The sequence below is a fragment of the Pongo abelii genome, chromosome 17, assembly GCF_028885655.2.
Source record: "Pongo abelii isolate AG06213 chromosome 17, NHGRI_mPonAbe1-v2.0_pri, whole genome shotgun sequence".
Taxonomy (NCBI): Eukaryota; Metazoa; Chordata; class Mammalia; order Primates; family Hominidae; genus Pongo; species Pongo abelii.
This window is the reverse complement of record NC_072002.2, coordinates 28,554,548-28,582,055: the sequence shown is the minus strand read 5'-3', so window position 1 is coordinate 28,582,055 and position 27,508 is coordinate 28,554,548. Positions and strand designations below refer to the sequence as shown.

At 40.6% G+C, this 27,508-nt stretch overlaps 1 protein-coding gene across 1 annotated transcript in view; it reads left to right on the top strand.

The window, feature by feature from the left end:
- Nucleotides 1–9,971: 9,971 nt before the first annotated feature.
- Nucleotides 9,972–27,508, top strand: part of LOC100437970 (putative uncharacterized protein encoded by LINC01387) — a 78,954-nt gene continuing 61,417 nt past the window's right edge. Inside the window, exons 1-2 of the mRNA XM_002828053.5 lie at nt 9,972–10,166; nt 12,272–12,359. Of these exons, the coding sequence (XP_002828099.4) occupies nt 10,058–10,166; nt 12,272–12,359 (197 nt within the window). The 5' untranslated portion in view covers nt 9,972–10,057. The remainder of the gene's footprint in view (nt 10,167–12,271; nt 12,360–27,508) is intronic.

Here is a 27,508-nt window from a genome sequence, read left to right as displayed (position 1 = left end):
AGCCACAGCCCTATACACTGTTTGTAGGAGTGTCTATCAACCACTCCAGAAAACAACCTGGCATTACCTTCTGAACCAAACTAAACACTTAACTCCCCAGCCAACTGAATGGAACCCCTCTTGAGCAAGGGGACCCCAGAGAACCTGAAAAATTTAATTCCTGGTCATGATGGGGAGGAAGATTGGAGACATCTCATTTTACCACTCTCCTTTTGGAGTTCAGGCACAACTGACCAGTGTTCACATTAAAATGGAGATCATAGACTGACAGAACAGACCCTTTGGCAATAAGATACCAAATTTCAGCCTGACTCTGTATAACATCACAGGACACATAGCAGATCCTAAAGGAAATCAAAATATTTTACCCCAAAATACATTTTTTTCACATATTTTAAAATGGCCCTGCAAAGCTATCTTTTATAGGGTAAATTTGCGTCTGTAAAGAATCTCCAATAATGCAACCAGTCCTTTCCTGGATCTGGAAGAGATTAATTAAGAGTCTGACATCTTTTAAGGTCCAAAATGGGACATTTACCATCTATTTCTCTGGAGCTTACTACCTGGAGGCTTTATCTGCAAAACAAAAACCATGGCTTCCATAATCCCCCTTATCTTGACTCAAGCATTTGCTTGTTCTTCTGACTTCAGGCCTTTAGCTTAACTCTTTCAACCGACTGCCAATCAGAAAATCTTTGAGTCTACCTGCAACCTGTAACTATAAACCCCACTTCCCTTGAGATGTCCTCTCTTTCTGGGCTGAACCAATATATATGTTACATGTTTGATTTATGTCTTTGCCTATAACTTCTGCCTCCTTAAAAATGTATAAAACCAAGCTGTAACCTGATTGCCTCAGGCACACTTTCTCAGGACTTCTTGAGACTGTTCCCTGGGCCATGATCACTCAATATTGGCTCCGAATAAACCTCTTTAAATATTTCCTAGTTTGCCTTTTTGTCAAGCAAATCCGTTAAGATGAAAATGTGCACACTCATTGACCAGGCAGGACCTACATATATGTTCTAGATAAACTTTGCAAACATACATTAAGGGATTTGTAAAAGAAGATGTATAGCAAATAATTGGAAGGAATCTAAATTATAGACAATAATAGAATGTATGCTTCAGTAGTGGTCTAATCATACAATGGGCTATCATAGAGCAGGGAAAATGAATAAACCACAGCTACACATGCAACACACACGGATATAGTTTGGATCTTTGTCCCCACCCAAATCTCATGTTCAATTGTAATCCCCAGTGTTGGAGGTGGGGCCTTGCGGGCAGTGATTAGATGATGGGAGTCGTTCCTTCATGAATGTTTTAGCATTGTCACTTCGGTGCTGTTTTCATGATGGAGAGTGAGTTCTCACAAGATCTGGTTGTTTAAAAGTATGTGGCACCTCTCTCTCTTCCTCCTGCTCTGGCCATGTAAGATGTGCCTGCTTCCCCTTCACCTTCTGCCATGATTGTAAGTTTCCTGAGGCCTCCCCAGAATCAGAAGCTGCTATGCTTCCTGTACAGCCTGCAGAACCATGAGAAACACCCAATACATACTAGATTTCATCCCATTTATGTAAAGTGCAAAAAATGTGAAAAATTATATAACACATTCTTCAGGAACGAAATGCATAAGGAAAAACTATAAAGAAAGGTAAAGAAATGATTAACACAAAATTCATATCAAAGAGGAAGGAAGCAGATGGGATGAAAGGAACTAGAGAGCTTCCAAATCAAAAGGAATATTCTATTTCTTAAACTGGGTTTTGGATACATAGGTGTCTATTGTAGCATTATTCTGTATACCTTACATACATTAGATTAATTTATATCTACTTGAGATTTAATAAAATATTAAAATATTTTTAAAAAGCAAATTGCAGAATACTGCACACACCATAACACTCGTTAAGTAAACATGTTCACACAGACAAAACCACATACATCTGTAAATATGTCATTGCATAGCAGAAAGTGTAAAAGGCTCTACACACACTGAAAATGGTAACTGCATCTAAGGAGACAGACTAGCAATGTGGACAGAGCTCAAGGAACATTTGGATATAGTTTTGTTTTTTACTTTTCTACAGGGAATTTTTTTATATTAATTATGTAATTAAAATAGGTTTTATAAAATTGAAGAAAATTTTGAAGAGAATTTGAAAGGAAGGAAGAAAGAAGGGAGAGAGAGAGGATAAAGAAAGGAAAGGAGGGAAGTAAGAGAGGAGGAGAGAGGCAGAGAGAAAGGAGGGAGGAGGAAGGGAGGGGGGAGGGAGGGATGGAGGAAGGAAGGAAGGAAAGAAGGAAGGAAGGAAGGAAGGAAAGGAGGGAAGAAGGGAGGAGGAAAGGAAGAGAGGGAGGGAGGGAAGGGAAGGAAGGAAGTGATACAGAAGAGAGAAAGAAATTATTTGGGCAGATAGTGAGGACAAAAGAGTCCCCAGCATAACTTGCCTTCTAACAAAAAGCAGCCCTTAAAATCACTTCTTTTCTAACAAAGAGCTGCTTGAAATATTGAGCTGCAAACATAGATAAGGAAGCTGGAAGCTTGCACAAGGGGATGCTGGCAGTGGCACAGAGAGAAGGGGCTACCTGGGACCAGGCATGTCCACCATGGGGGCTCCACCTCCCCTCTTTTTTAGCAACATGGGGTAACTACCCACCTACATAATAAAAGATTGGGGTGGAGGCTGCCAGAAATTCACACCTTATACATATGACACACCTGGTCCTAACTGGTTTTTTACACCCTGTGTAGATCAGATACCACCTCCCAACTAGCTTATCTATAAAAACCCTTGCATTTCACTGCGCATCAACAAACCATTTTTTCTGGGACCCCTCTCTGTAACAAAGAGCTATTCTCTTTCTTTCACCTACTAAAATTCTGCTCTAAACCTCACTCTTTGTATGTGTCCATGTCCTTGATCTCCATGGCTATGAGACCAAAAACCTCAGGTGTCACCCCAGACAACAAGGCTGGTTCAGAAGGAAGGAAAGAAGGAAGGAGAGAAAGAGGAAAGAAGGAAGGAGAGAGAGTGAGGGATAGAAGGAAGGAGGAAAGGGAGGAAGGAGGGAAGAAAGGAAGGAAGGAAGGAAAGAAGGAAGGAAGGAAGAAGGAAGGAGTGAGTGAGTTAGGAAGGGAGGGGGAAGGGAGGGAGGGAGGGAGAAAGGAAGGAAGGAAGGAAGAGTGAGAGGGAGGAAGGGAGGGAGGGAGGAAGGAAAGGAGGAAAAAAGAAGGAAGGAGGGAGGGAAGAAGGAAGGAAAGAAGGAAGGGAGGGAGGGAGGAAGGAAGGAAGAAAGGACAAAAGAAGGAAGGAGGGAGGGAGGAGGGAGGGAGGAAGGAAGGAAGGGAGGAAGAAAGGAAGGAAGGAAGGGAGGAAGGAAGACAAGCAGGTAAGCAAGCGACACCTCTGCTGGGCAGGCCTGGAGAAATGCAGAGCTGCTTCAAGTCCCAGCTCTGTCACAGGTGACTTCCCCATAAAGGGAGGACGCTCCAGCCACCTCTTGAAGTGACTGACCTTTTCTGCTTCCAAGGGCAGGGCAGGGTGGGGGTTGAGAGGTGTGGGGAGGATTTGAGTGACTCAGATGCTGGGTGAGTCAGCTGGTCCCAGGAAAGGACAAAACCTCCATCGGGCTCTAGGTAGAGCCACCATTTTTTGTTTTCAAGGAGTTTTTTCAAAAAGTATGCTATTAAACTGTCATGGTTTAAAAAAAAATATGGAAACTTCAACTTTCCTTATTAATTAATCTGTAACATAAATTTTCAGAGCACTGAGCCCTTAAAAAATGGATTGTTTTTCTAAGGGATGAGATTACATTTTTGTCTAATATTTTCCTGCGATGAGACTTCACTTCTTCCTGAGTGTTAGGATCTGTCTCTTGACTCCTTCCTTGGCTGGTAAATGTTTTCCCCCAAGACAGTAATCAAAATCACAAACATAATGATTTTTAAAGGCACTTAAATATGCAATAAAATAAGTCAGTCATTCACTGTTTCTAAGTACAGTTTTGGTTTCAAGGCAGACAAGACATCAATAAAGTTAGAAAGCTAATCAGTAACCCAAACACTTTAATAAATAAAGAGAACAGATTTAAAAGAGCAGAGAAAATGCACTGACCTTTTTCAAGCCTATCTGTAAATGCAATATTATTTATGACACACAGATTTGTAACCATAATAGAGGATTTCCAACCTTGCAGAGCATCTATCCTAGGAGCCACGTTCCATTTGGCTGACTTTAAGACAGTGATTTGAAGGGCAAGGAAGAGTCATCTTTGTCTCATTGTCTGGAACAGTCCATCACATCTGTTAGAAAATTATGACAATTGATACATTGCTGCATAGATTCTGTTTTAAATTTTGTATTAGTGCTTTGTAAATGAAGCAATATGTAGTAGGAATTTTAAGAATGAAACACTGTGGGGGTGAGGAGAACAGAAAAAGAGGGGAAATAAAGAACAGAAATTGAGGAGGAAATAAGAGATTCTGGTTGAATTTAAAATTGATGCCTAGACATTAAAAATACTAAGTGATTTTTGCTTATTGTGATGTATCACTATGAAGCAAAACTTAAAATTTCCTCCTGCAATCCAACTTGACTTTCACATTAGAGTCAAAGTAGAATAATTAAAATGTGTGAAACTCTGCCTGATCATTGGTCACCATTGCAGCTTTCATGTTCTCTTCCCTTGACTCATTCATTCATTCATTCATTCATTCGGTATTTACCCAGCACCTACAATGTGCCACCGTGCGAGGTGCTAGGTGTGTAGCAGAGAGTGGGGCTGCTCTCTGGGAGCTGCCAGAGTCTAGAATGTTTCTCTCCTTCCCAGTTCACCTCTTCTCCATCTTCATATTAATCGTTTCAAGACCTTATCAAATGCTACTTCCTCGCCTTTCCTGACGTATGTTCCAACCTCCACCTGCATCTACCAACCTATGCACCTGTGGTCTCTCTCACCTTTGAAACCTATAGTTTTGGTACCATCTTCCATCACAACCCATGTGATATATTTCCTGTGGCCAAGAACACGGTAATCAAGAAGGCCAACTGCTCATCCTGCAGATGGGACAGACAGGCGGCCAGATGGATCTCAACATGCGCTTAGAGTAGACAGAGCTGCAGTGTTCATTATGCAGCCATTTCTAGGTTAAAAAGCATGAGCTGAAAACTATCTGTGGTCCATTCTGAGTGCCCTGAAGTAAGAAGCAGACACTCCAGTGTCTGGAGACCACAGGAGACGAGGCAAGGTGATGATGAGCGCCCCTAGGAAGGGTTCTGGTCACCAGCATGTACATCCTTTGTTACTCATTGTGCATAAGGGTACATGTTCTTGTAACAGGGCATAGGTTTATTCATTCAAATAAACCCTTCAAAGGGCGCGGTGGCTCATGGCTATAATCACAGCACTTTGAGAAGCCAAGGCAGGAGGGTCGCTCAAGACTAGAAGTTCAAGACCAGCCTAGGCAACACAGCAAAACCCTGTCTCTTTAAAAATTTAGAAAATTAGCCAGGTGTGGTGGCATGCACCCGTAGTGCTGTAACCAAGTACATCCATTTTTCTAAGAGGTAGTTTAATTATTTTTTCTTCTTTTCTCCTTTCTCTTTTCCCCCTGCTTCCTACTTAGCCCTTTTTAAAATGCAAAATAACCTCTCACCTCCCTCTCACCAGACATTCCCTACAGGGCAAGTTCATTTATGTGTCCCAAGACGGATCTCTCCTCCGGAGCCGACAGTCAATTTGCAGATCAGAGCATGACCTCCAGAAGGTCGCCTCAGGAGGGCATGTCAAAAGCATGCCCACTTGACCACTTTTATAACTTATTTCTGCCCAGGAAGGCTCTAACTCAACAGTCCAGTAGAGCCCTGCCCTAGCTCCCTTCCCATCTAACCTTATAAAAGAGTCCACTTTTTGCTCCTAAGGCGAAGTGGCACATTTAAGACAGTGTAACTTGTGTCCTGCCCCCAAGCTAGCTTTGGAAATAAATTCACTTTTCTTGTACCAGGCCTCACTGTTGTTAATCGGACTCTAAATGCAGTGAACAACTAACCTGTTTTCCAGTCAGTCTCAGCTACTCGGGAGGCTAAAGTGGGAAGATCACTTGAGCCCAGGAGTTCGAGGCAGCAATAAGCCAAGATCATGTCACTGCACTCCAGACTAGATGAAAGTGAGACCCTATCTCAAAAACCAAAACATCTAAACAAAAACAACCCACTCTTTCATTTTCATGAAGTCCCAAGTCAAAAGAACATTTATGGTGTTAGATACCTGAACTGGGTGGGCCCTTTGACTGTTGGAGTCAGAGTTCTGACACCCAGAGTGAGCGATTCCAGGTGAGCAATATCCCTTACATAATTCTGTCTTATTGAACGGGCGCCCGTTCCACATGTGAGTGTGCTGTGGTTGCTACCGAGGGAACCTTCCACGTGTGGCTTTTTGTTATAGTTATCTGTGTATTTAGTGTATTTCTCCTGATAAATGCCAACCCCTATGTAGGCAGGGCTGTGCCTGTCTCCACTTTCTATCTCCAGCAGTGCTCGGTTCCCTAATAATGGTGATGATGTGGGTGCTGCTGCTGTCAATTGCTAACCCAGATTTTTCTCACTGTTTGCCAGGCATTATTCTAAGTGTTTTTCACTTATAAACAACCTTAGGAGGTGGGTACTATGACTATGTCCATTTTATAGACAAGGAAACTGAGGAACGGAGAGGTTACATAGAATATCCAGATCCTGGTATGTTTTGGGTAACTATTCACTAAATTCAATTAATTGAATTGAATTTTACCTTTTGGAAAGAGGCTCAGTGATGTGAGTCTTAACCTGATTTTTTTTTTTTTTTTTTTTTTTTTTTTGAGACAGAGTCTCGCTCTGTCACCCAGGCTGGAGGTCAGTGGCGCAATCTCAGCTCACTGCAGTCTCTGCTATCCGGGTTCAATCCATTTTCCTGCCTCAGCACCCTGCCCCTGAGTAGCTGGGACTATAGGCATGCACCACCATGCCTGGCTAATTTTTGTATTTTTAATAGAGACAGAGTTTCACCATGTTGGCCAGGTTAGTCTTGAACTCCCGACCTCAGATGATCCACAGGCCTTGACCTCCCAAAGTGCTGGGATTACAGGCGTGAGCCACCACAACTGGCCTTATTTTTTTTTTTGGCAGTGGGGAGACAGAGTCTCATTCTGTCACCCAGGCTGGAGTGCAGTGGTGCAATCTCAGTTCACCGCAACCTCCGCCTCTCAGTTTTAAGCTATTCTCCTGCCTCAGCCTTGCAAGTAGCTGGGACTACAGGCATCGGCCACCATGCCCAGCTAATTTTTTTTTTTCATAGAGACAGGGTTTCACCATTTTGGCCAGGCTGGTCTAGAACTCCTGACCTCAGCTGATCCACCCACCTCAGCCTCCCAGACTGCTGGGATTACAGGCGTGAGCCACTGCACCTGGCCTTAATCCGATTTCGACATACATAAAAAATATATTTCTATTTTGACTTTTTTTTTTTTTTTTTTTTTTTGAGACGGAGTCTCACTCTGTCACCAGGCTGGAGTGCAGTAGAGTGATCTCAGCTCACTGCAACCTCCGACTCCCACCCAGGTTCAAGCAATTCTCCTGCCTCAGCCTCCCTAGTAGCTGGGACTACAGGCGCCTGCCACCATGCCTGGCTAATTTTTTGTGTTTTTAGTAGAGATGGGGTTTCACCATGTTGGCCAGGGTGGTCTTGATCTCTTGACTTCGTGATCCACCCACCTCGGCCTCCCAAAGTGCTGGGATTACAGGTGTCAGCCACCGCACCCGACTTCTTCTATTTTGATTTTTTACTTGTTTCAGAAATTAAAGTGTTTTCAACAATGTTTATCTGAAGTCTGCACATGATGATTTCAAAACAACATGAAATAAAACTCCTGTGCTATGTATTTGACAATTTCTAATGTCTAGGATCTTTTCAGTGGTTTTGACTCATCATAATTAGTAAAGACATTTCTCCTTTGCTTTTCCACGTTCTAAGCATGTTCTATCTTGGGTTCGATGGTCATTGTATTTTAACAAAAGCCATTAGTCTTTCCTCTGTAATCTTTCTTTTCTTTTCCTCAGGGGCTGAGATTGCAAGGTCACTGTTCTTAAAACTGTCTGCTGTGTCACTTCCGAGTGTAACCCCTGGAGACAGGCTCTCAGAATCACCTGTGAAGGCGGAAGCCAGTTTTGGCTGCTCCAGCAGATTTAGGGATGCCAAGTAGGTGGCTGTTGTAGATGAATCTATCTTTTGTAAGATAAGTAGGCAATGTCCTGCTTGTTGATATATGCCTCAGAGAAAATGTTAAACCAGTTGGGGTGTGGGGTGTATGCATATGTGTTCATCTCTGCCATTGTGTCTTCTCTGATGTACAAAATTCTTATAGGACAAGGCACTTAGCCAAATGTCTTCAGCAGATTTTCATAAAGTTTTGTGGCTTCTTTGTGGTTAGACCTGTTTGAAAAATGTTTTTTCCCCCACTAGCCTTTGCATAAAACACAGAAATAGCATATCAGCCGGCTTTTTATGCAGCTTGGCTACGATTCAACAGTTCAAAATGTCCTTATTTCAAACTGGCCTGAGGGAAGTCTGGCTAAAATCAAGACTTTTGGGAGACAAGTAACATGACACTAAACAAATTCTGAAGCTTGCTGTTTATCTTTTTTTCCATATTGGTTTCCCTATGTGTATTTTTTTTTTCCAGGCTGTCTGGAACGAAGATGATTTTTTTTTCTTTTGCCTTCAAGGAGACTCTGTAACATGGTATTTGGTGACAGCGGCCATCAGGAGAGCATGGGGCAGGCAGACAGGAGGGAGGGCTGATCCGAGCCAGCCCACTGGGGCTTATTAACCCAGCACGCTTTACCGTGGCTAGAGGTGTGCCTTGACCTTTATACTAGAAAATTTCCTACAATCCTAGGCATGGAGCAAAAAATGCCAGACTCCATTTTTAGAAATTGAAATATAAAGAAAATTACTTACGAAAAAAAATCTTAAAACAACCTTCTCTATCATATTTTAATTTCTATTATCCATAGAGGCACATGCCACAGTGCAGGGATAAGGTGGCTTTTATTGATTCCAAACAACGATTATTCTTTCATAGATATTTTCTATGGCCTATATACATGGCAAACAGGTTTTCTAAACCTGAAATGTGACATATAGTTGTGTGGGATGGAATTTTTAAAACTAACACTAGCCAGAAAAATCTAAGTAATATGGTCCTTTGGTTTGGGTTCCCTCAGAGGCAGATCCTGAGACAAGGATCTGCGTACAAATAGTTTATTTGGGAGATGAACCCAGGAAACACTGGTAGGGGAGTGGGAAAGCGAGACAGGAAAGGGAAAATAAAGCCTGTAAAGTCCCCCAGCCACTGGGAGGCAGCATAGAGCATGCCTCAGAGTTATCTCATTGAGGGGTGAGACATTTGGGGTATATATCCACCAGCCGTTTATCGGCTTTTGAGGGCTGCTTCTAGAAGTTCATCTTCCCAGCACTTTGGCTTGCTTTGTAAGGGAGATAAGAGCTAAGTGTATTCCTGCCATCAGAAAAAGAAAATAGTCCCTCAGGCAGAGTCGCAGGTGTTCATGGTAAGCAGCCTTGTGGTGTGGAGGTAAGGGGTTGGGGGAGCAGGCAAGGCCCTCACCGCAGGGCTCCATATGACTGCTGTGCACAAAATGCAAGTCATTGACCAGTTGAAGAGACTGCTTCCTGCGGGCTCTTCTCTTCCCCTCACTCATCTTTATTTGTTTTGTGTTTATACAGAACCTCACACCTAGACCATGCCTGGGACTTAGGAGTTCAAACAAAGTTGATGAATACATGAATGAATTAGTTAAATTTTACATACGCTGAGAAGACTTTGTTTCTTTGGTTCTTCCCTTTCCTTCTATGGATAACTCAGGGATAATACTGGGACTCACTTCAGACTGGTCCAACAGCTACCAGGATGAGTATTTCAAAGCTCTCTGGCTCCTGGGAATGAGCAGTGCCCTCTCATCCTGTAAAAATTGTGGACATCACACGCTGATGTACAGACATGGTGCCAGTGCCTCCCTTCTTTGGGGTCTTGGAAAACCTGGTGCCACAATGGGATCTAAGTAGCCTTGGATCAATACAGATTCGTGTTTCTCACACCGAAGTTCAGGGTGAGTTATGCTTAGATGTTTATGGGGATTATACCTGGAGCACACAGAAGAGCTCTTTGGTGGTGACATTCAGGTCTCATCTGAACCTCCACTGAGAACCCACAGTGTGCTGAGCAGTGTTCCAGGTGCCTGTACATTGATTACAGCATTCAACCTGTGAGGTTGCACAGGAATTTCCATTCATGGGAAGGAGAACCATTCTCAGGGCTGCTGCTGCCTGCTGGTTGTTTGGAATGAGTTATGAAGGCCAACAGGGTCTTAAGATGGGCAGTTGGGAGACATATTTTGATAACACAGAATTGTCTTCATTGAATGACATCAGGCAGGGCACACCAGCTCCAGCTGGACATGCTTCTCCACCTCCCACAGTGGATGGGGGCCCAGTACCTCCCTTACCGAGGCTTCTCGCCTGGACTACAGGCAACTGGGTTTGCATCCTCTGACCTACAGCCTCCAGCAGTGTATGTCCCCAGCAGTCTACAGAGGAATGTGTTTTGTTTTAATCAACTCTCTCAATGTAAACACCTCTTCCTTTGCTGGGAGTAAAGTGGAGGGAAACTGGGCGATGAGTGGGAAAAGGGCAAAGTGGTGGGAAAAAGAATCTTGTAGCTCATCATCCTAGCTTGAGGACCAGCCTAAGCACACTGTGGGCCCAGATTTCATATTCCTTTTAGGTCTTGCAACTTCCACCCTTCCCCTCCTGTCACGCCACACTTACCTAACTCCGAGATACACCTCTCAACCTCTCACTCCTGAAACTCTCCTCTTTGCTCTATCCTAAAATTTAAAACCCAGTCTTTATTTTGCTCCCGATTAAAACCCAGACCCAACTCCCACCCTGAACTCCACCCCCTGAGCAGGAGGTTTCTAATCACAAGAGTGTACTAGGGATATTTGGAAATAAATAAGTAAATACATATATACACACACACACATGTAAACACACATGTATATATGTGTATATATATAGTGTGTGTATATTACACATATATATGTATATATGTGTATATATATAGTGTGTGTATATTACACATATATATATATGTGTATATATAGTGTGTGTATATTACACATATATACGTATATATGTGTGTACGTATGTGTACGGCCAGTGGAGGGGTGGGGAGTCAGTTCTGGCCCTGTCTGCAGGGAACGGGAGACTGCATGGGTCAGGAAAGTCCACACACCTCTCGGGGATGGAGTGGGTGCCCTTCTTCTCTGTAGAATAAGAATGCAACTTGTACCTTAGTTTCTGGATTTTAATATGTCCTAACTGAAATACAACAAGTTGTGAAGCTGAGAAATTATAGGCAGCTGATGGGCAGTGGCAGGCACTGGGAGATCAACTGTATGTTTTGTTTTTGTCTGTTTTTAGTGCAGTTGAATGTGAAGAGGGGTATACGATTAATATAGGGATAAAGAATTAGAAAAAGGAAATATTTTGTAAGCATTGTCTGAAAGTAGCAGACAGCCATGCAAACCTGTGGTGATCCGATCCTAAACAGGGAGTGTTATATATGCCTTCGTAATATGGAAGAGTTTACTCAACACTTGAAACTTTCCAACCAGCATGAGTTCATCCCCAAATCTGCTAAAGCAGCATTTCCTTTGGAGGGGCACATAAACCCTAGGATGCTAGCATTAGGAAAGTGAGGGTATTAAAACCCAATCCCCTAAAGACCTGTAGACTACCCTGCATAATTGGAGAAAGTAATCCAAGTGGCACACACGGGTGCCTGAACAAATTACTCAGAAATTCACTGGCTTTTATGCAAACTAATTTAATCTTCTCAGAATTTGGCCTTTTTGGCTAAGCTATCCTTCCCCAGGGGAGAAAAAGTGAATTAAACAGCAGTTTTCACCAGGTACACCAGCTTGCTCACTCCAGGAAAAAGTCTACAGGCTGATCAGCAGAAATAAAGGGATCCGTTTTATATGTTTGGCAAGGGGCTTGGTGTTTGCGTTGGCTTCCCTAAAGCAGCCATTAGCAGCAGTCAGCTTTATAGAGATGGTTACTGCAGAGAAAAATGACAATTGGTTGCAGGCAGCCACCCACTTTTGAGACCTGGAAGGTTGTTCCCGAAACGCTTATTATGCTCCTCCAGACTCTGGCAGCTCCAGGTCCCCTGAGGCCCTGCGGAAACAGTCACTTGAAGTGAGGTGGACCCTGGTGCTACTTGCAATTCCTCCAAGGTGACATCTGCTTTTCTTTTCTTTGTGCACAAGAGATCCAGAAATTAGCATTATGCCTTATCATATTCTCCCAGAAATTGACACAAAAATATGAAGTAGCTAAAGGCGGTGAACTGGATTGTGGAAGTTGGTAATAGATTCCTCGGTGACCCCAAAAGATGGAGAAACTAAGAAAGGCAGTTGTAAGTCAACTAGTAGCTGATAAAGAAATGTTGGGCACATAGTTGTTTCAGAAAACATCTGCCCCTATTCCCTATGTGCTTTTAAAAGATATTCATTATTTTTTAGACAGGGTCTTAACTCTGTTGCTCAGGCTGGTCTTGAACTTCTGGGCTCAAGGGATCCTCCCACCTCAGTAGCTGAGATTACAGGTGTGTGCCACTGCAACCAACTAATTTCTTAAAGATACATAGTGAACTTTGTATATTTTATTGTGGTAAAATATACATAACATTAAATTTACCATCTTAACTGTTTTTAAGTGGATAGTTTAGTAGTGTTAAGTGTATTTACATTGTTGTAAAACAGACCTTCGGAACCTTTCTTCATGCAAAACTGAAACTCTGTACCCACTAAACAGCAGCTCACCATTTCCCCATCCCTCAGTACCTGGAACCACCATTCTACTTCCCATGAATTTGACGCTTCCAGGCATTTACCTCATATAAGTATAATCATACTGCATTTGTCTTTTTGTGACTGGCTTATTTTGCTTGGCGTAATGTCTAGGAGGTTCATTCATGCTATAGCATGTCCATGTTGTAACATGTGTCAGAACTTCCTTCCTTTTGATGTCTGAATAATATTCCATCAAATCTAGAGACCACAGTTTGACTATCCATTTATCTGTCAATGAACATTTAGGTGTTTTCACCTCTAGGCTGTTGTGAATAATGCTGCAATGATCACAGGAATGCTAATATCTCTTTGAGCACCATCTTCAATTTTTTGGATATATACACAAAAGTGGGATTTCTGGATCATATGATATTTCTATTTTCAGTTTTAGAGGATTTTCCATACTATTTTCTATGGCATTCACACCATTTTGCAATCCCACCAACAATGCACAAGGGTTACAATTTTTCCATATCCTCACCAACACTGACTTTCTGTGTTTTAGAATAGCCATCTTAATGGATGTGAGGTGGTATCTCATGGCGGTTTGGATTCAAATTTCTCTGATGATTAATGATGTTGCATATCTTTTCATATGCTTGTTGGCTATTTGTATGTCATCTTTGGAGAAATGACTATTCAAGTCCTTTGCCTGTTTTTTTAATTGTGGGGTTTTTTTTAATTGTAAGAATTCTTTATATATAGTGCCTATTAACCACTCATCAAATGTATGATTTGCAAATATTTTCTATGATTTGCAAAGAATTGTAGGTTGCCTTTCACTCTGTTGATTGTATCCTTTGATACACAAATGTTTAAGTTTGATATAGTTCCATGTGTCTATTTTTGCTTTCATTGCCTGTGTTTTTGTGTCATATCCAAAAAATATTGCCAAATAAAATGCAGGAAAGCTTTCTGCCTGTATTTCACTCTAGGAGTTTCACAGTTTGGGGTCTTATATATAAGTCTTTAATGCACTTTGTTAATCTTTGTATATGGTATAAAATAAGGGTCAAACTTCATTCTTTTGCATGCATATGTCTAGTTTTCCCAATATCATTTGTTGAAGAGTGCTTTTTTTCCATTGAGTTGTCTTGACACTCTCATCAAGGATCATTTGACCATATCCGTGAGTTTTATTTTCTGGGCTCTCTATTCTATTCTATTGGTCTACATATCTGTCTTCGTGCTGGTACCATACTGTTTCTGTTACTATGGCTTTGTAATATGTTTTGAAACAGGAAATGTGATTCTTCCAACTTCCTTATTTTCCAGAAATTTTTTTGGCTATTTGGAGGTCCTTGGGATTTCATAAAATTTTAGAATAAAAATTTCTATTTCTGCAAAAAGTGTCATGGAGATTTTGATAGGGATTGTGTTGAATTTACAGATAATTTTGGATAGCATGAATATATTAACAACTAATGTTAATCTTCCAGTCCATGAGAATGAGATGCTGTCCATTTATTTTTGTTATCTTTCAGCAATGTTTTATGGTTTTTACTGTATGAGTCTTTCATCTCCTTGGTGAGGCTTATTCCTAAGTATTTTATTCCTTTTGATGCTATAGTAAATTGAATTGTTTTCTTAATTTCCTTTTCAGATTGTTCATTGCTAGTGTATAAAAATGTATCTGATTTTTGTGTACTGCTTTTGTATTCTCCAACTTTGCTGAATTCGTTTATTAGTTTTAACAGGTTTTTTGTGAAATCTTTTGAGTTTTCTACATATGAGATCATGTCATCTGTGAACATGTCATCAGAGATTATTTTACTTCCTTCGTTTCAATTTGGATGACTTTAATGTCTTTTTCTTGCCTAATGCCCTATCTAGGACTTCTGATACTATGTTGAACAGAAGTGGTGGGAAGGGTGGCTGGACATCGTGGCTCACTCCTGTAATCCCAGAGCTCTGGGAGGCTGAGGATCACTTGAAGTCAGGAGTTTGAGACCAGCCTGGGCAACATGGCATGACCCTATCTCTACCTTAAAAAAAAATAACTGGGCCCAATGATGTGCACCTGCAGCTAGCTATTTGAGAGGCTGAGGCAGAAGGATCACTTGATCCCAGGACCTCAATTACAGTGAACTGTGATTGAACCATTGCAACCCAGCCTGGACAACAGAGTGAGATACTGTCTTAAAAAAGAAGAAAGAGGAGGAAGAGGAGGAGGAGGAAGAGGAGGAGGGAGGAAGAGGAAGAGAAGGAGAAGAAGAAGGAAGAGGAGGAGGAGGAGAAGAAGAGTGGTGAGAGTGGGCATCTTTGTTACTAATCTTAGAGGAAATGCTTTCAGTTTTATAACTTAAGTATGATGTTAGCTTTGGGCTTTATCACGTTGAGGTTGTTTTCTTCTAGTCCTAGTTTGTCGTGTGTGTGTGTGTTTGTGTGTGTGTGTGTTTCATGAGTGTGCTCTTGAATTGAATTTACTAGTTTTTTGGGAATATTTTTGCATCAATATTCATCAGAGATATTGGCCTGTAGTTTTCTTCTCTTGTAACGTCTTTGTCTGACTTTGATATAAGGATAACACTGGCTTCGTAGAATGAGCTTGAAAGAGGTCCCTGCTTTTCAATATTTTAGAAGAGTTTCCAGAGAATTGGTGTTAATTCTTCTTTTATTTTTATTTTTTACTTTTCGAGATAAGGTCTTACTCTGCCACCCAGGCTGAAATGCAGTGGTGCAATCATGGCTCACTGCAGCCTCAACCTCCCATGTTTAAGTGATCCTCCCACCTCACCCTCCCACAGAGCTGGGAGCACAGGCATGTGCTGCCACACCCAGCTACTTTTTAATTTTTTGTAGAGATATGGTCTCTCTATGTTGCCCAGGCTGTTCTCAAACTCCTGGGCTCAAGTAATTCCCCGCCTCAGCCTCCCAAAGTGCTGAGATTATAGGTGTGAACCACCATGCACAGCCTGATTTTAAATGTTTAGTGGAGTTTTCTGCAAAGTATTCTGGTCCTGGGCTTTTGTTTGTTTGTTTGTAACTGGGCTTCCTAGTTATTAGTTTGTTCAGATTATGTTTCTTCCTGATTCACTCTTGGTAGGTTCTGTGTTTCTAGAAATTTACTCATTTCTTATAGGTTAGCCAATTTGTTGATGCACAATGGATCATAATACTCTCTTGTAATTCCTTCTTATGTTGGTAGCCTTCCCTGTAATATCCAATATTTTATTTCTGATTTTAGTTTTCTCTTCTTCCCCTCGCAATTTAGCTAAAGATTTGTCAATTTTGTTGATCTTTTCAAAAAACCAACTTTAGTTTGATTTTTAAATTGTTTTCCTACTGTCAATTTTATTTACTTCTGCTTTCATCTTTATTATTTCCTTCTTTCTGTTAGCTTTGGTTTTAGTTTGTTCTTCTTTTTCTAGATTCTTGAAGTGTAAAGTTAGGTTTGATTTAAGACCTTTTTAATTTTTTGATATAGGTGTTTACAGCTATAAATGCCCCTCTTAGCACTGCTTTTGCTGTATTTCATAAGTTTTGGTGTGTTGTGTTTTTGTTTTCATTTGTCCCAAGGTATTTGCTAATTTATCTTGTTACTTTTTTTTTGCACTATTGGTTGTTTAAGAGTATGTTTAAAATTCCACATATTTGAGGGTTTTTCTAATTTTCTTTTTGCTTTCGATTTCTAGTTTTATTCCATTGACATCAGAAAAGACTTTTTAAAAATTTTTCCTGGATTTATATTTTTCTTTTCTGTTTTTTATTATACTTTAAGTTCTGGGGTACATGTGCAGAACATGTATTTTGTTACATAGGTATACACATGCTATGGTGGTTTGATGCACCCATCAACCCGTCACCTACATTAGGTACTTCTATTGCTATCCCTCCCCTAGCCCCCCACCCCCGAGAGGCCCCTGTATATGATGATCCCCTCCCTGTGTCCATGTGTTCTCGTTGTTCAACTCCCACTTATCAGTAAGAACATGCAGTGCTTGATTTTCTGTTCTTGTGTTAGTTTGCTGAGAATGATGGTTTCCAGCTTCATCCATGTCCCTGCAAAGGACATGATTTCATCCTTTTTTATGGATGCATGGTAATCTATGGCATATATGTGCCACATTTTCTTTACCCAGTCTATCACTGATGGACATTTGGGTTGGGTCCAAGTCTTTACTATTGTGAATAGTGCCTCAATAAACATACATATGCACATATGCATATATCTTTATAGTAGAATGATTTATAATGCTTTGGGTATATAACCAGTAACAGGATTGCTGGGTCAAATGGTATTTCTAGTTCTAGATCCTTGAGGAATTGCCACACTGTCTTCCACAATGGTTGAACTAATTTATACTCCCACCAACAGTGTAAAGGCATTCCTATTTCTCCACATCCTCTCCAGCATCTGTTGTTTCCTGACTTTTTAATGATCGCCATTCTAAATGGCGTTAAGATGGTATCTCATTGTGGTTTTGATTTGCATTTCTCTAATATCCAGTGATGATGAGCATTTTTTCATATGTTTGTTGGCTGCATAAACGTCTTCTTTTGGGAAGTGTCTGTTCATATTCTTTGCCCACTTTTTGATGGGGTTTTTTTTTCTTGTAAATTTGTTTAAGTTCTTTGTAGAATCTGGATATTAGCCCTTTGTCAGATGGATAGATTGCAAAGATTTTCTCCCATTCTGTAGGTTGCCTGTTCTCTCTGATGGTAGTTTCTTTTGCTGTGCAGAAGCTCTTTAGTTTAATTAGATCCCATTTGTCAATTTTGGCTTTTGTTGCCATTGCTTTTGGTGTTTTGGACATTAAGTGTTTGCCCATGCCTATGCCCTGAATGGTATTGCCTGGGTTTTCTGCTAGGATTTGTATGGCTTTAGGTCTTACGTTTAAGTCTTTAATCCATCTTGAGTTCATTTTTGTATAAGGTGTAAGGAAGGGATCCAGTTTCAGTTTTCTGCATATGGCTAGCCAGTTTTTTCCAACACCATTTATTAAATAGGGAATCCTTTCCCCATTGCTTGTTTGTGTCAGGTTTGTCAAAGATCAGATGGTTGTAGATGTGTGGTGTTATTTCTGAGGCCTTTGTTCTGTTCTACTGGTCTATATATCTGTTTTGGTACCAGTACCATGCTGTTTTGGTTTCTGTAGCCTTGTAGTATAGTTTGAAGTCAGGTAGCGTGATGCCTCCTGCTTTGTTCTTTTTGCTGAGGATTGTCTTAGCTATGTGGACTCTTTTTTGGTTCCATATGAAGTTAAAAGTAGTTTCAGAAAAGGTATTTTATATAATGTCAACTTTCTTGAATTTGTTAAGACATGTGGGCTATTTTGGAGAATGTTTTCTGTATACTTGAGAAGAATGTATATTCTGCTGTTACTGGGTGAAATATTCTGCATAAGTCTGTCAGGTCCAATTGGTCTATAGGGTTATTTAAGTCCTTTATTTCCTTATTTATCTTCTGTCTGGTTGTTCTATTCATTACTGAAAGAGGAGGTCCTGAAATCTCCTACTACTATGTTGCTCTCTATTTCTCCCTTTGATTCTGTCAAAATTCCTTTCACATGTTTGTGGCTTTGATTTGGTGCACAGATATTTATAATTGTTACGTCTTCTTAGTGAATTGACCCTTTTATCATTATATAGTGTCTTTCATTGTCTCTTGTAATTGTTTTTGAGTTAAAGTCTATTTTGTCTGATGTTAGTATGGCCACTCCTGCTCTCTTTTGGTTGCCACTGGCATGGAATATCTTTTTCCATTCTTTCACTTCCAACCCTGTGTCATCTTTAGATGTAAGTGGCTCTTATAGATAGCATATGGTTGGATCCTGTGATTTTTATCCATTCGATGACTCTTTATCTTTTGATTGGGGAGTTTAGTCCATTTACATTAAAGTAATTACTGATAGGGAAGGACTTACTATTGCCATTTTGTTCATTTTTTCCTGTGTGTCTTGTAGCTTTTCTGTTCCTCCTTTCCTCTCTTACTGCCTCCTTTGTGTTTCATTAAATTTTTTTGTAATGGCATGCTTTGACTTACTTTTAATTTCATTTTGTGCATATTTTACAGATCTTTTGTGGCTACCATTGCAATTAAATAAAACAAAAAAGTTACAGCATTTTATTAAATGTTATAAAATGCTATTAACAGCACACTATTTTATTTTATTTTTTCTGACTACAAAGACAAAGAAAACAGCATATTATTTTAAACAGATAATAACCTAACTTCAATCACATACATGCTTTACAGTATGTGATATGCTTTACAAAGCATACAATATGCTTTACGGTATGTGTATAAATATCTTTATACAACACTTAATAAAGTATTAAATCACATACTATAAAATCACCATTATTATTGATGCCACAGATATTTGTTTTGCATAAAGATATTTATGCAACAGTTTTTAAAATATTTTCATCATTTAAATTCTGTGCACCAAATTAACAATAATATAAGTTATTATATTTGTCCATGTCTTTACCTTTGCTTGAGAACCTTGTAGTTTCTTATGACTCTGTGTTGCTGTCTAAATCCTTTTGTTTCTACTTGAAAGATTCTAGTTAGTGTTTCTTGTAGAGAAGGTCTAGTGGTAATAAACTACTTTAGGTTTTATTTACCTGGGAAAGTCTTTCATTTTTGAAGGATGATTTTGCCAGATGCAGTATTGTTGTTTGACAAGTTCCCCCTGGCCCCAGCACTTTGAATATATCATCCTACTTCCTTTGGCCTACAGAGTTTCTGCTGGGAAATCTGCTGATAATCTTATGGGAACTCCTTTTGTATGTGATAAGTTGCCTTCCTCTTGTTGCTTTCAGGAATCTCTCTTTGTCTTTGACTTTAACAGTTTGGCTATAATGTATCTCAGTGTGGGTTTTTTTAGGTTTATCCCAAAGCTAGTTAGAGCTTTTTGAATTTATTTCTTTCTTCAAATTTGGGAAGTTTGGGACCATTATTTCTTTAATAAGTTCTCTGCTCCTTTCACTCTCTCTTCCTCTTCTTCTTGGATTTCTATAATGTATACATTGGGCCCACTTGATTGTGTCCCTTATGTCACTTTTCTTCATTCTTTTTTCTTTTTGTTTCTCTGACTGGATGATTTCAAATGACCTGCCTTCAAATTCACTGATTTTTTTCTTCTGTCTGATCAAGTCTACCGTTGAATCCCTTTAGTGAATTTTTTAGTCAGATATTTTTGGTTTTTTTTTTTTTTTTCAAATAACTGTCTTTTAAAGGAAGAATAAAAATTTGGTTGGTTCTTGTTTTATAGTTTCCATCTCTTTGTTGATTTTCTCATGTTGCTCATGCATAGTTTTCCTGATTTCTTTTTAATTGTCTGTATGAGTTCTCCTTTTTTAAAGCTCATTGGTCATCTTTATGACTGTTATTTTAAATTCTTTGTCAAGCAGTTCATAGATTTGCAGTTCTTTGGGATCAGTTTTTAGAGATTCATTTTGTTTTGTTGATTAGGTTGTGTTTTCTTTTTGCATTTTTGTGCCTTATAATCTTCTGTTGAAATTTGGGCATTTGAAAAATCAATCACATCTCCAAGTCTTTGCATACTGGCTTCATGCAGGGAAGACTTTCACCCATCAGCCCAACTAGAGTGTCTAGGACCTCTCAAATCTTTTTTGATCTCTTGCTCCCCCTGCTGTCCACCTGTGGAACTGCAGCTCTAATGTACAGCTTGCCTCTTTTCAAGCATCTTCCAACTCTATCATTGGTTCCTTTAGTGCTCCAAGTCAGGAGAGACAGAAGCCAGTTTCTCAGGCAGCCCCCAGACAATCCAGAATGTTAGAAACATGGTCTACTCTTTTATTTTTATTCTGAGGGAGGAACCTTAGTATGGAGGTTTTCCTCTTGGTTGCCCTGTGCTGTGCTGTGTAGAGGGAGAGGCACTGATGGGGACACATGAAATACCATGCATTTTTCTATTTGCTGGAATGTCTTCTTGGTTTTACCTTGGCCTGGGTGCTGTAGCTTCTCAACTGGTCTCTAGAGTTCTCACAGAGGTATTCTAGTCCATACATTGCTATTAGTTCCATGTCTCTGTGGGAGAAGGAGGGCCTGGAGCTTTCTAGTCTATCTTGCTGATGTCACACCTGGATATTTTTTTCAGTTCTGCATTTTAGCTGCAATAGATTCTCCTTATGAAAAGCATTTCTTCTTTTGTTGTGGAAAAGATGTCTGAAGAAGTTCTCTGCCAGTCCCACCTACTCTAATAATAGATGCAGGAAGCATGGAGCTACTGAGCCTCGAAGGCTCCCTACCCAGCCGTGTCCCTTTCTTCCTTGAGTCACTCATGCTACCTAAAATCACCACTATTATTTCCACACACAATATGAATGGGAGAAGAAACAATTATATTATTAGAACTCATCACTAGCTAAGTAAGAGGTGAGGAATGTATTTTCTCTCTCTCCCTCTCAATTACTGTAGGTATTACTTACAAAATAAATCTGTTTTCCAACTATATAGACTCTCATTAACAAAACGCTTAACACATTATTTTCCTTGCCCTTCCCACTGGAAGACAGTACAGCCCTGCCTTTCTTCCATGCTCCTTTGAATCGGAACAGTTAATAGCATTTTTGGGGTTTCAGGTGTGTGAAATGGGTTGCCTTGAAACTCCTCCATAGACTCTTGCTTTAAATGAGTGGATTATGGTGGAGAGAGAGGGCCTGAAGTCTGTATGTAAGCTTTTGATCTCACCTCAGAAGGGTTTTAAGCCAGGTCGTTGGAGCAGGACCCAGAGAGGAGGCTGAGTATGTGGTCCCAGGAGGGATGGAGATCTGGGCCTCACCCACAGACCACCTGGTGGGGAGATGCTGGTGTGGAGATCTCTGGCAGCCTGGCACTGACCACAGAGGTCCAGGGATTCTCTCCCTGAGGGCACATGGTCAGCATCACCAGTTCTTGCTCTGATGAACTACAAGGGGCCAGAGGAGAGGCTTTTCAGCACTGAGCAGGATTGTTGAGTAACTGCCATTTTCTTAGGCCATCTGAGTTCACTGTCCTGGCCACATAGGAGTGGAAAGGGAGTCACAAAAACATGACAGATATTCCACTTTCTCTCACCTTGGCAAGCTAATCATAATTTAATGTAGAAAAATTTATTATGTACTATTTATTACTCAAGAACTGTGGGACAATATACATGCTTTTATAAATGGAGCTATAAATTGACTTTTTACTTAGTACTGTACTAGGATTATCACTTTGTAACATTAAATATTCTTCTAGAACGTGATTTTTAATGACTACATAGTATTTTATGGATGATCTGTCTTTTGAAGGAATAATTTGATTATGTCATTTAAGAAGTGTGGGGTGGAGAAGAGACCTTTCTGGCTCGAGGAAGGGAGCTACATGGGCATTAGCTCAGAGAACCCAGTCAAAGGACCGTGCTCAGTGCCACGTGTGAGCCCAGGTTCATCTGGGTTCTTAGCTCAAGCTGTGTTTTATTATACCAGAGACTTTTTGACCACAACTTACATTGAAAAATACATTTCTATGGCTACCTAGTGATTCTTAAACTAAATTTGTTGAAATTTTGTCTGACAGTGCTAAGGGAAGAGGAGTGTAAAATGACTGCATGTGTTAAAGTTGATATTGCGTTTCCAGGGCGGGCCTCACAGAGATGGTGGATTTGAGTCAAGACCTGGTAGAAATTAAGGAGTGAGCCAGGCATCTGTTTAGGGGAGAGGCTTCCAGGCATGGGAGTAGAAAATGCAGAACTTCTGCAAGGGGAGCATGCCTCGTGGGTTTGAGGAACAGGGAGAAAGTCAATGTGGTCAGAGATGGTAGCATAGAATGAGAGGAGTGGTCAATGAGGTCAGAGTTGGGAGCAGGTTGTATAAGGCCTTGGAGGCTACTGCAAAGATACTGGCTTTAACTCTGAATGACATGGGAGTTAGTAGAGGGTTTTATTTATTTATTTTGAGATGGAGTCTTGCTCTGTCACCCAGGCTGGAGTGCAGTGGTGAGATCTTGGCTCACTGCAACCTCCGCCTCCCGGGGTCAAGCGATTCTCCTGCCTCAGCCTCCTGAGTAGCTGGAATTACAGGCCTGCACCACGCTGGCTAATTTTTTTGTATTTTTAGGAGAGACGGGGTTTCACCATGTTGGTCAGGCTGGTCTTGAACTCGTGACCTCGTGATCTGCCTGCCTCGGCCTCCCAAAGTACTGGGATTACAGGCGTGAGCCACCACATCCGGCCTTAGTAGAGGGTTTTAATCAAAGGAATGAGGTGTTTTAACCATTGTGTTGAGAATATAGTATAGAAGGGAATGGGGGTAGTGGGTGAGAATGCAAGTAGGGAGACCAGTTAATATAATATAGTGGAGACAGAAGGCAACTTGGACCATCATGGGAACAGTGGAAGGGATGAGAGCAGGTGCTTCATCCTGAGTGAACCATCATCCTCAGTACTGCTGATCAGCCAAGCAAGATGAGGGCTGAGAATTCACCACTGAATTTTGAATTTAGAAATGTAGACATCATTGCTGACTTTGACAATAGCAATTTTGCTGGAATAATGGGCTTGAAATCCTAAGGGAAAGACAGTTAAGACAGAATGGAAGGAGAGAAATGAGAAAGTGTCATACCACTTTCAGGGAATTTGCTTCAAAAGGAAGGAAAGAATTGAAGCAGTAACTAGGGGGATTAGTGGGATCAGGAAAGGTTTTGTTTTGTTTTAAAATGAAATGATTGTTTGCCAGGTATGGTGGCTCATGCCTGTAATCCTAACACTTTGGGAGGCCAAAGCAGATGGATCACCTGTCAGGAGTTTGAGACCAGCCTGGCCAACATGGTGAAACCTTGTCTCTACAAAAAATACAAAAACTAGCCGGGTGTGGTGGCACACACCTGCAGTCCCAGCTACTTGGGATGTTGAGGCAGGAGAATCACTTGAATGTGGGAGACAGAGGTTGCAGTGAGCCGAGATCGCGTCACTGCACTCCAGCCTGGGCAACAGAGCGAGACTCCATCTCAAAAAAAAAAAAAAAAAAGATTGCATGTTTATGTTTATAACAATGGGAAGATTCAGTAGAGAGAGAAACAGATGATACAGGAGATTATACATTAAGGAAAAAGTTTTCCCGAAACAATACCTTTGGCCATGCCATGGTATGCATTCTGATGCTTTCAATCGTTTTTCAGTCTCTTCTATTCTATTGCATTCTATGCTGGTCATGCCATACTACACTGATTTCACAATTCGAGATCTGAAAAAAGCACTGTACCCATCATGCTGCTTAATTTAAGTTCCCTCCTCTTCCTTAGCATAGTCTTTCTTACCATGGAGGAAGCCTTTGCCCAGAAAAGTCAGGGCAGGATGCTTTACAGACACTTGGGAAAGTCAAGAATGGTTTCTTTTACAGCCTGACCATGCTGACAGCCTGAAGCTCAGGAGCTGGATTGTTCAAATAGGACTTTTCAACTGATTAAAGTGCTAACGCTGCCTCCACTGACTCCATTTGTCCAAAGCCGGCCATATACATAGGCACTAGCCACATCTAAAAGACCAAGAAAACAAATAAGAATTGATTAAATATTCATCTGCCTGATAATAGTGTTTGTTTTGTGCAGCTTTAGTGTTTGCTTTTGCCTCCCTAGTATGAATCTTGGACATTTTAACACACTAAATTGCTATTTCAAGATGAGTGGTAGGGTGAAGCTTTTTTCCTAAGGGAATGAGATTTTCTTGATTTTATATGTGTGAGAATGTTAAATTAATTGTTCCTGATGGTAAAACAATAAAGAATAATGCATGCATAAAAACTATAAAATAACAGATACGTTAACAATTAAAAGCATTTTTAGAGTATATCTTTGTCATGTACATACACACACACACCCCAACCAAATTATTTCATAATTGAAGCCTAGCACTCAACAAATACTCACTAAATACATGACACAATGAATGAATGAACAAATGCGTTACTTACCTCATGAAAGTGTAACATTTGACTTAACTTGTTCAGCTTAGGTTTTCTTTATTCCCCACCCCCTGCCCCCGAATCTCTATAGACAAAAGAATATTGACAAATCTCAAATGGGCTGTGATGTGAATACATATTATAAAAATTACTATGAGCTTTAAAGAAGAAGGTGTTTTTAGAATGATAATACCCTTTTGCTATGTTTTTGCTTCGCCCCAAACCATCCAGTAAGGTGGCTACTTATAAAAGTAATTTTCATAAATTCTTATCTTAGACAAGAAATAAAACATTCTTATTTAAATGGAATTGAATTCGGAAATGCAAAGATGTTGAACTTGAGTAAACTGGGTTATTCAAATTTACATCAACACTGTAATCTTTTGTGTGTGTGTGATGACGTCTCACTCTGTTGCTCAGGCTGGAATGCAATGGTGCGATCTTGGTTCACTGCAACCTCTGCCTCCTGGCTTCAAGCAATTCCCCCTGCCTCAGCCTCCCAAGCGGCTGGGATTATAGGAGCCCACCACCAGGCCTGGCTAATTTTTGTATTTTTTAGTAGAGACAGGCTTTCACCATGTTGGACAGGCTGGTCTTGAACTTCCATCCTCAGGTGATCCACCCACCTCAGCCTCCCAAAGTGCTGGGATTACAGGTGTGAGCCGCCGTGCCTGGCCAACACTATCATCTTTGATTTCATTCCTCCTCAGGTTGAGACATCAAGATGACATTACTTCAGAACAGAAAACCAAGTATACAAATAAGCACCAAAAATTTTACTTCCTGTGAGAATGCAAATATTCGAAGGGCTCCTAGGTTTGGACTTCCAGATTGCAGATTGGACTTCCTTCTCGTGTGTAAAGAGGGCTTGAGCTGATGCCACTGGGCCACGCTTGGTTGAACACCTTGAATTAATTTTCCAAGGAGTGATGTGTTTACAATGGCCTGTCTTGCCCAGTTGCACTTGGGACAAAACCCACAGATTTCTGACATGACCTGGAGTAAGAAGTCCAGCCTACGGATACTGGGTTGAGTAAAACAAAAGGATCAAAGTCGGCATCAAATGCACTCATTAAGCTCCATGAGCACCAACCTGTCATCAGCTAAGTTAATTTGGGAGACACTAGTCTAATTGTTACTTACACATACAGGCCTATGACCTGAGAGAAGGCCAAGCCTTGCAGATGGGAATGCAAGAAGGGAAGCAGGAATAGGAGGGATTCTGGATGGAGATAACTATTATCTTAGTTTATTGGGGCCAAGTGACAACTTTCCAGTTATTGCAAAGAACTGGATAGTGAACAAGGACACATAAAGTCAAAACCACCGTGATGCGGACACCAGACCTGTGGAGTGGAAAATACCAGTCTGCACTGGTCACTATTTTACAGGCAAAACTTAATTGCCCCATTCAGGAGAACACCTTTCAAAGGCAAAGTGCTTGACTGAATAACTGGGACTTCAGTTCAGCTTAGCCAAGCACACCCATTCCAAAGCCTTCACAGACCTTTATAAGGATCAGCCAGTTTGGCTTTTGAAGATGAAAATTGCAATTGGAATGAGAATTTTATTTCTTTCATTTGTTACAGTGTGCAGCCAACTCTCCACATTTCATAGAGTCAGCCGTGATCCCCAAATTAAAATTTTACAACTTTTCCTCAATACCAGCAATAGTGGGCATACAAGGAAACGTAATGGAGAAGGAGCAGCCTTCAGATGAAGGTGAAGCTTTATTCAAACCTGCCTTGACTGCTTTTAGCAGTGTGACTTTGAACAAGTTATTGCAATTCCTGGTTTTCACTTTTCTCATATGTAAAATTAAGACAGTATCTACCTGGTATGATTGCTGTGAGGAGCAAATAAACCATAAAAACACTAAAACAGCTCATGACTCCTTAATAATGGCAGGGCTGTTATCATTACCCTGTATTTGTGAGTATTCCTTCCTCAAAGCGAGGCCTGGGGACCTTCCCACACCATCAATCTGGATCAGTGAGTCTTAGACCTGGCTGTGCGTGAAAATTGCCTGGAAGCTTTTACAAATACCCCTGAGAGGTGTCCACTCCAGAATGATGGAATCAGGATCTTTCTGGGTGGGGCCCACATATTTTGTAAAGCTTCCCAACTGATTCTCATTTGTAGTCAAGATTAAGACCCACTAGTCTAGGTTAATTAGCAATAGTCCCCCCAACACACACAGACACTTACATCCATTTCTTGAAACTGCTGTCCCTAGTTGTCTTTGGTATAGAATCATATCCTCTGTGAGGGGAGATAATTTGACTTCTTCTCTTCCTATTTAGATGTCTTTTATTTCTTTCTCTTGCCTGATTGCTCTGGCTAGGACTTCTAGTACTGTGTTGAATAAGAGTGGTGAGAGTGGACAACCTTGTCTTGTTCCAGTTCTCAGGGGGAACGCTGCCAGCTTTTGCCCATTCAGTATGATGTTGGTTATTGGTTTGTCATAGATGGCTTTTATTATTTTGAGGTGTATTCCTTCAATGCCTAGCTTGTTTTTAATAAACTAGGGTTTTGAACTAGGGCTTTTAACATGAAGAGATGTTGAATTTTAATCGAAAGCCTTTTCCATTTATTAAGTTATTGATTTGCATATGTTGAATCAACGTTGCATC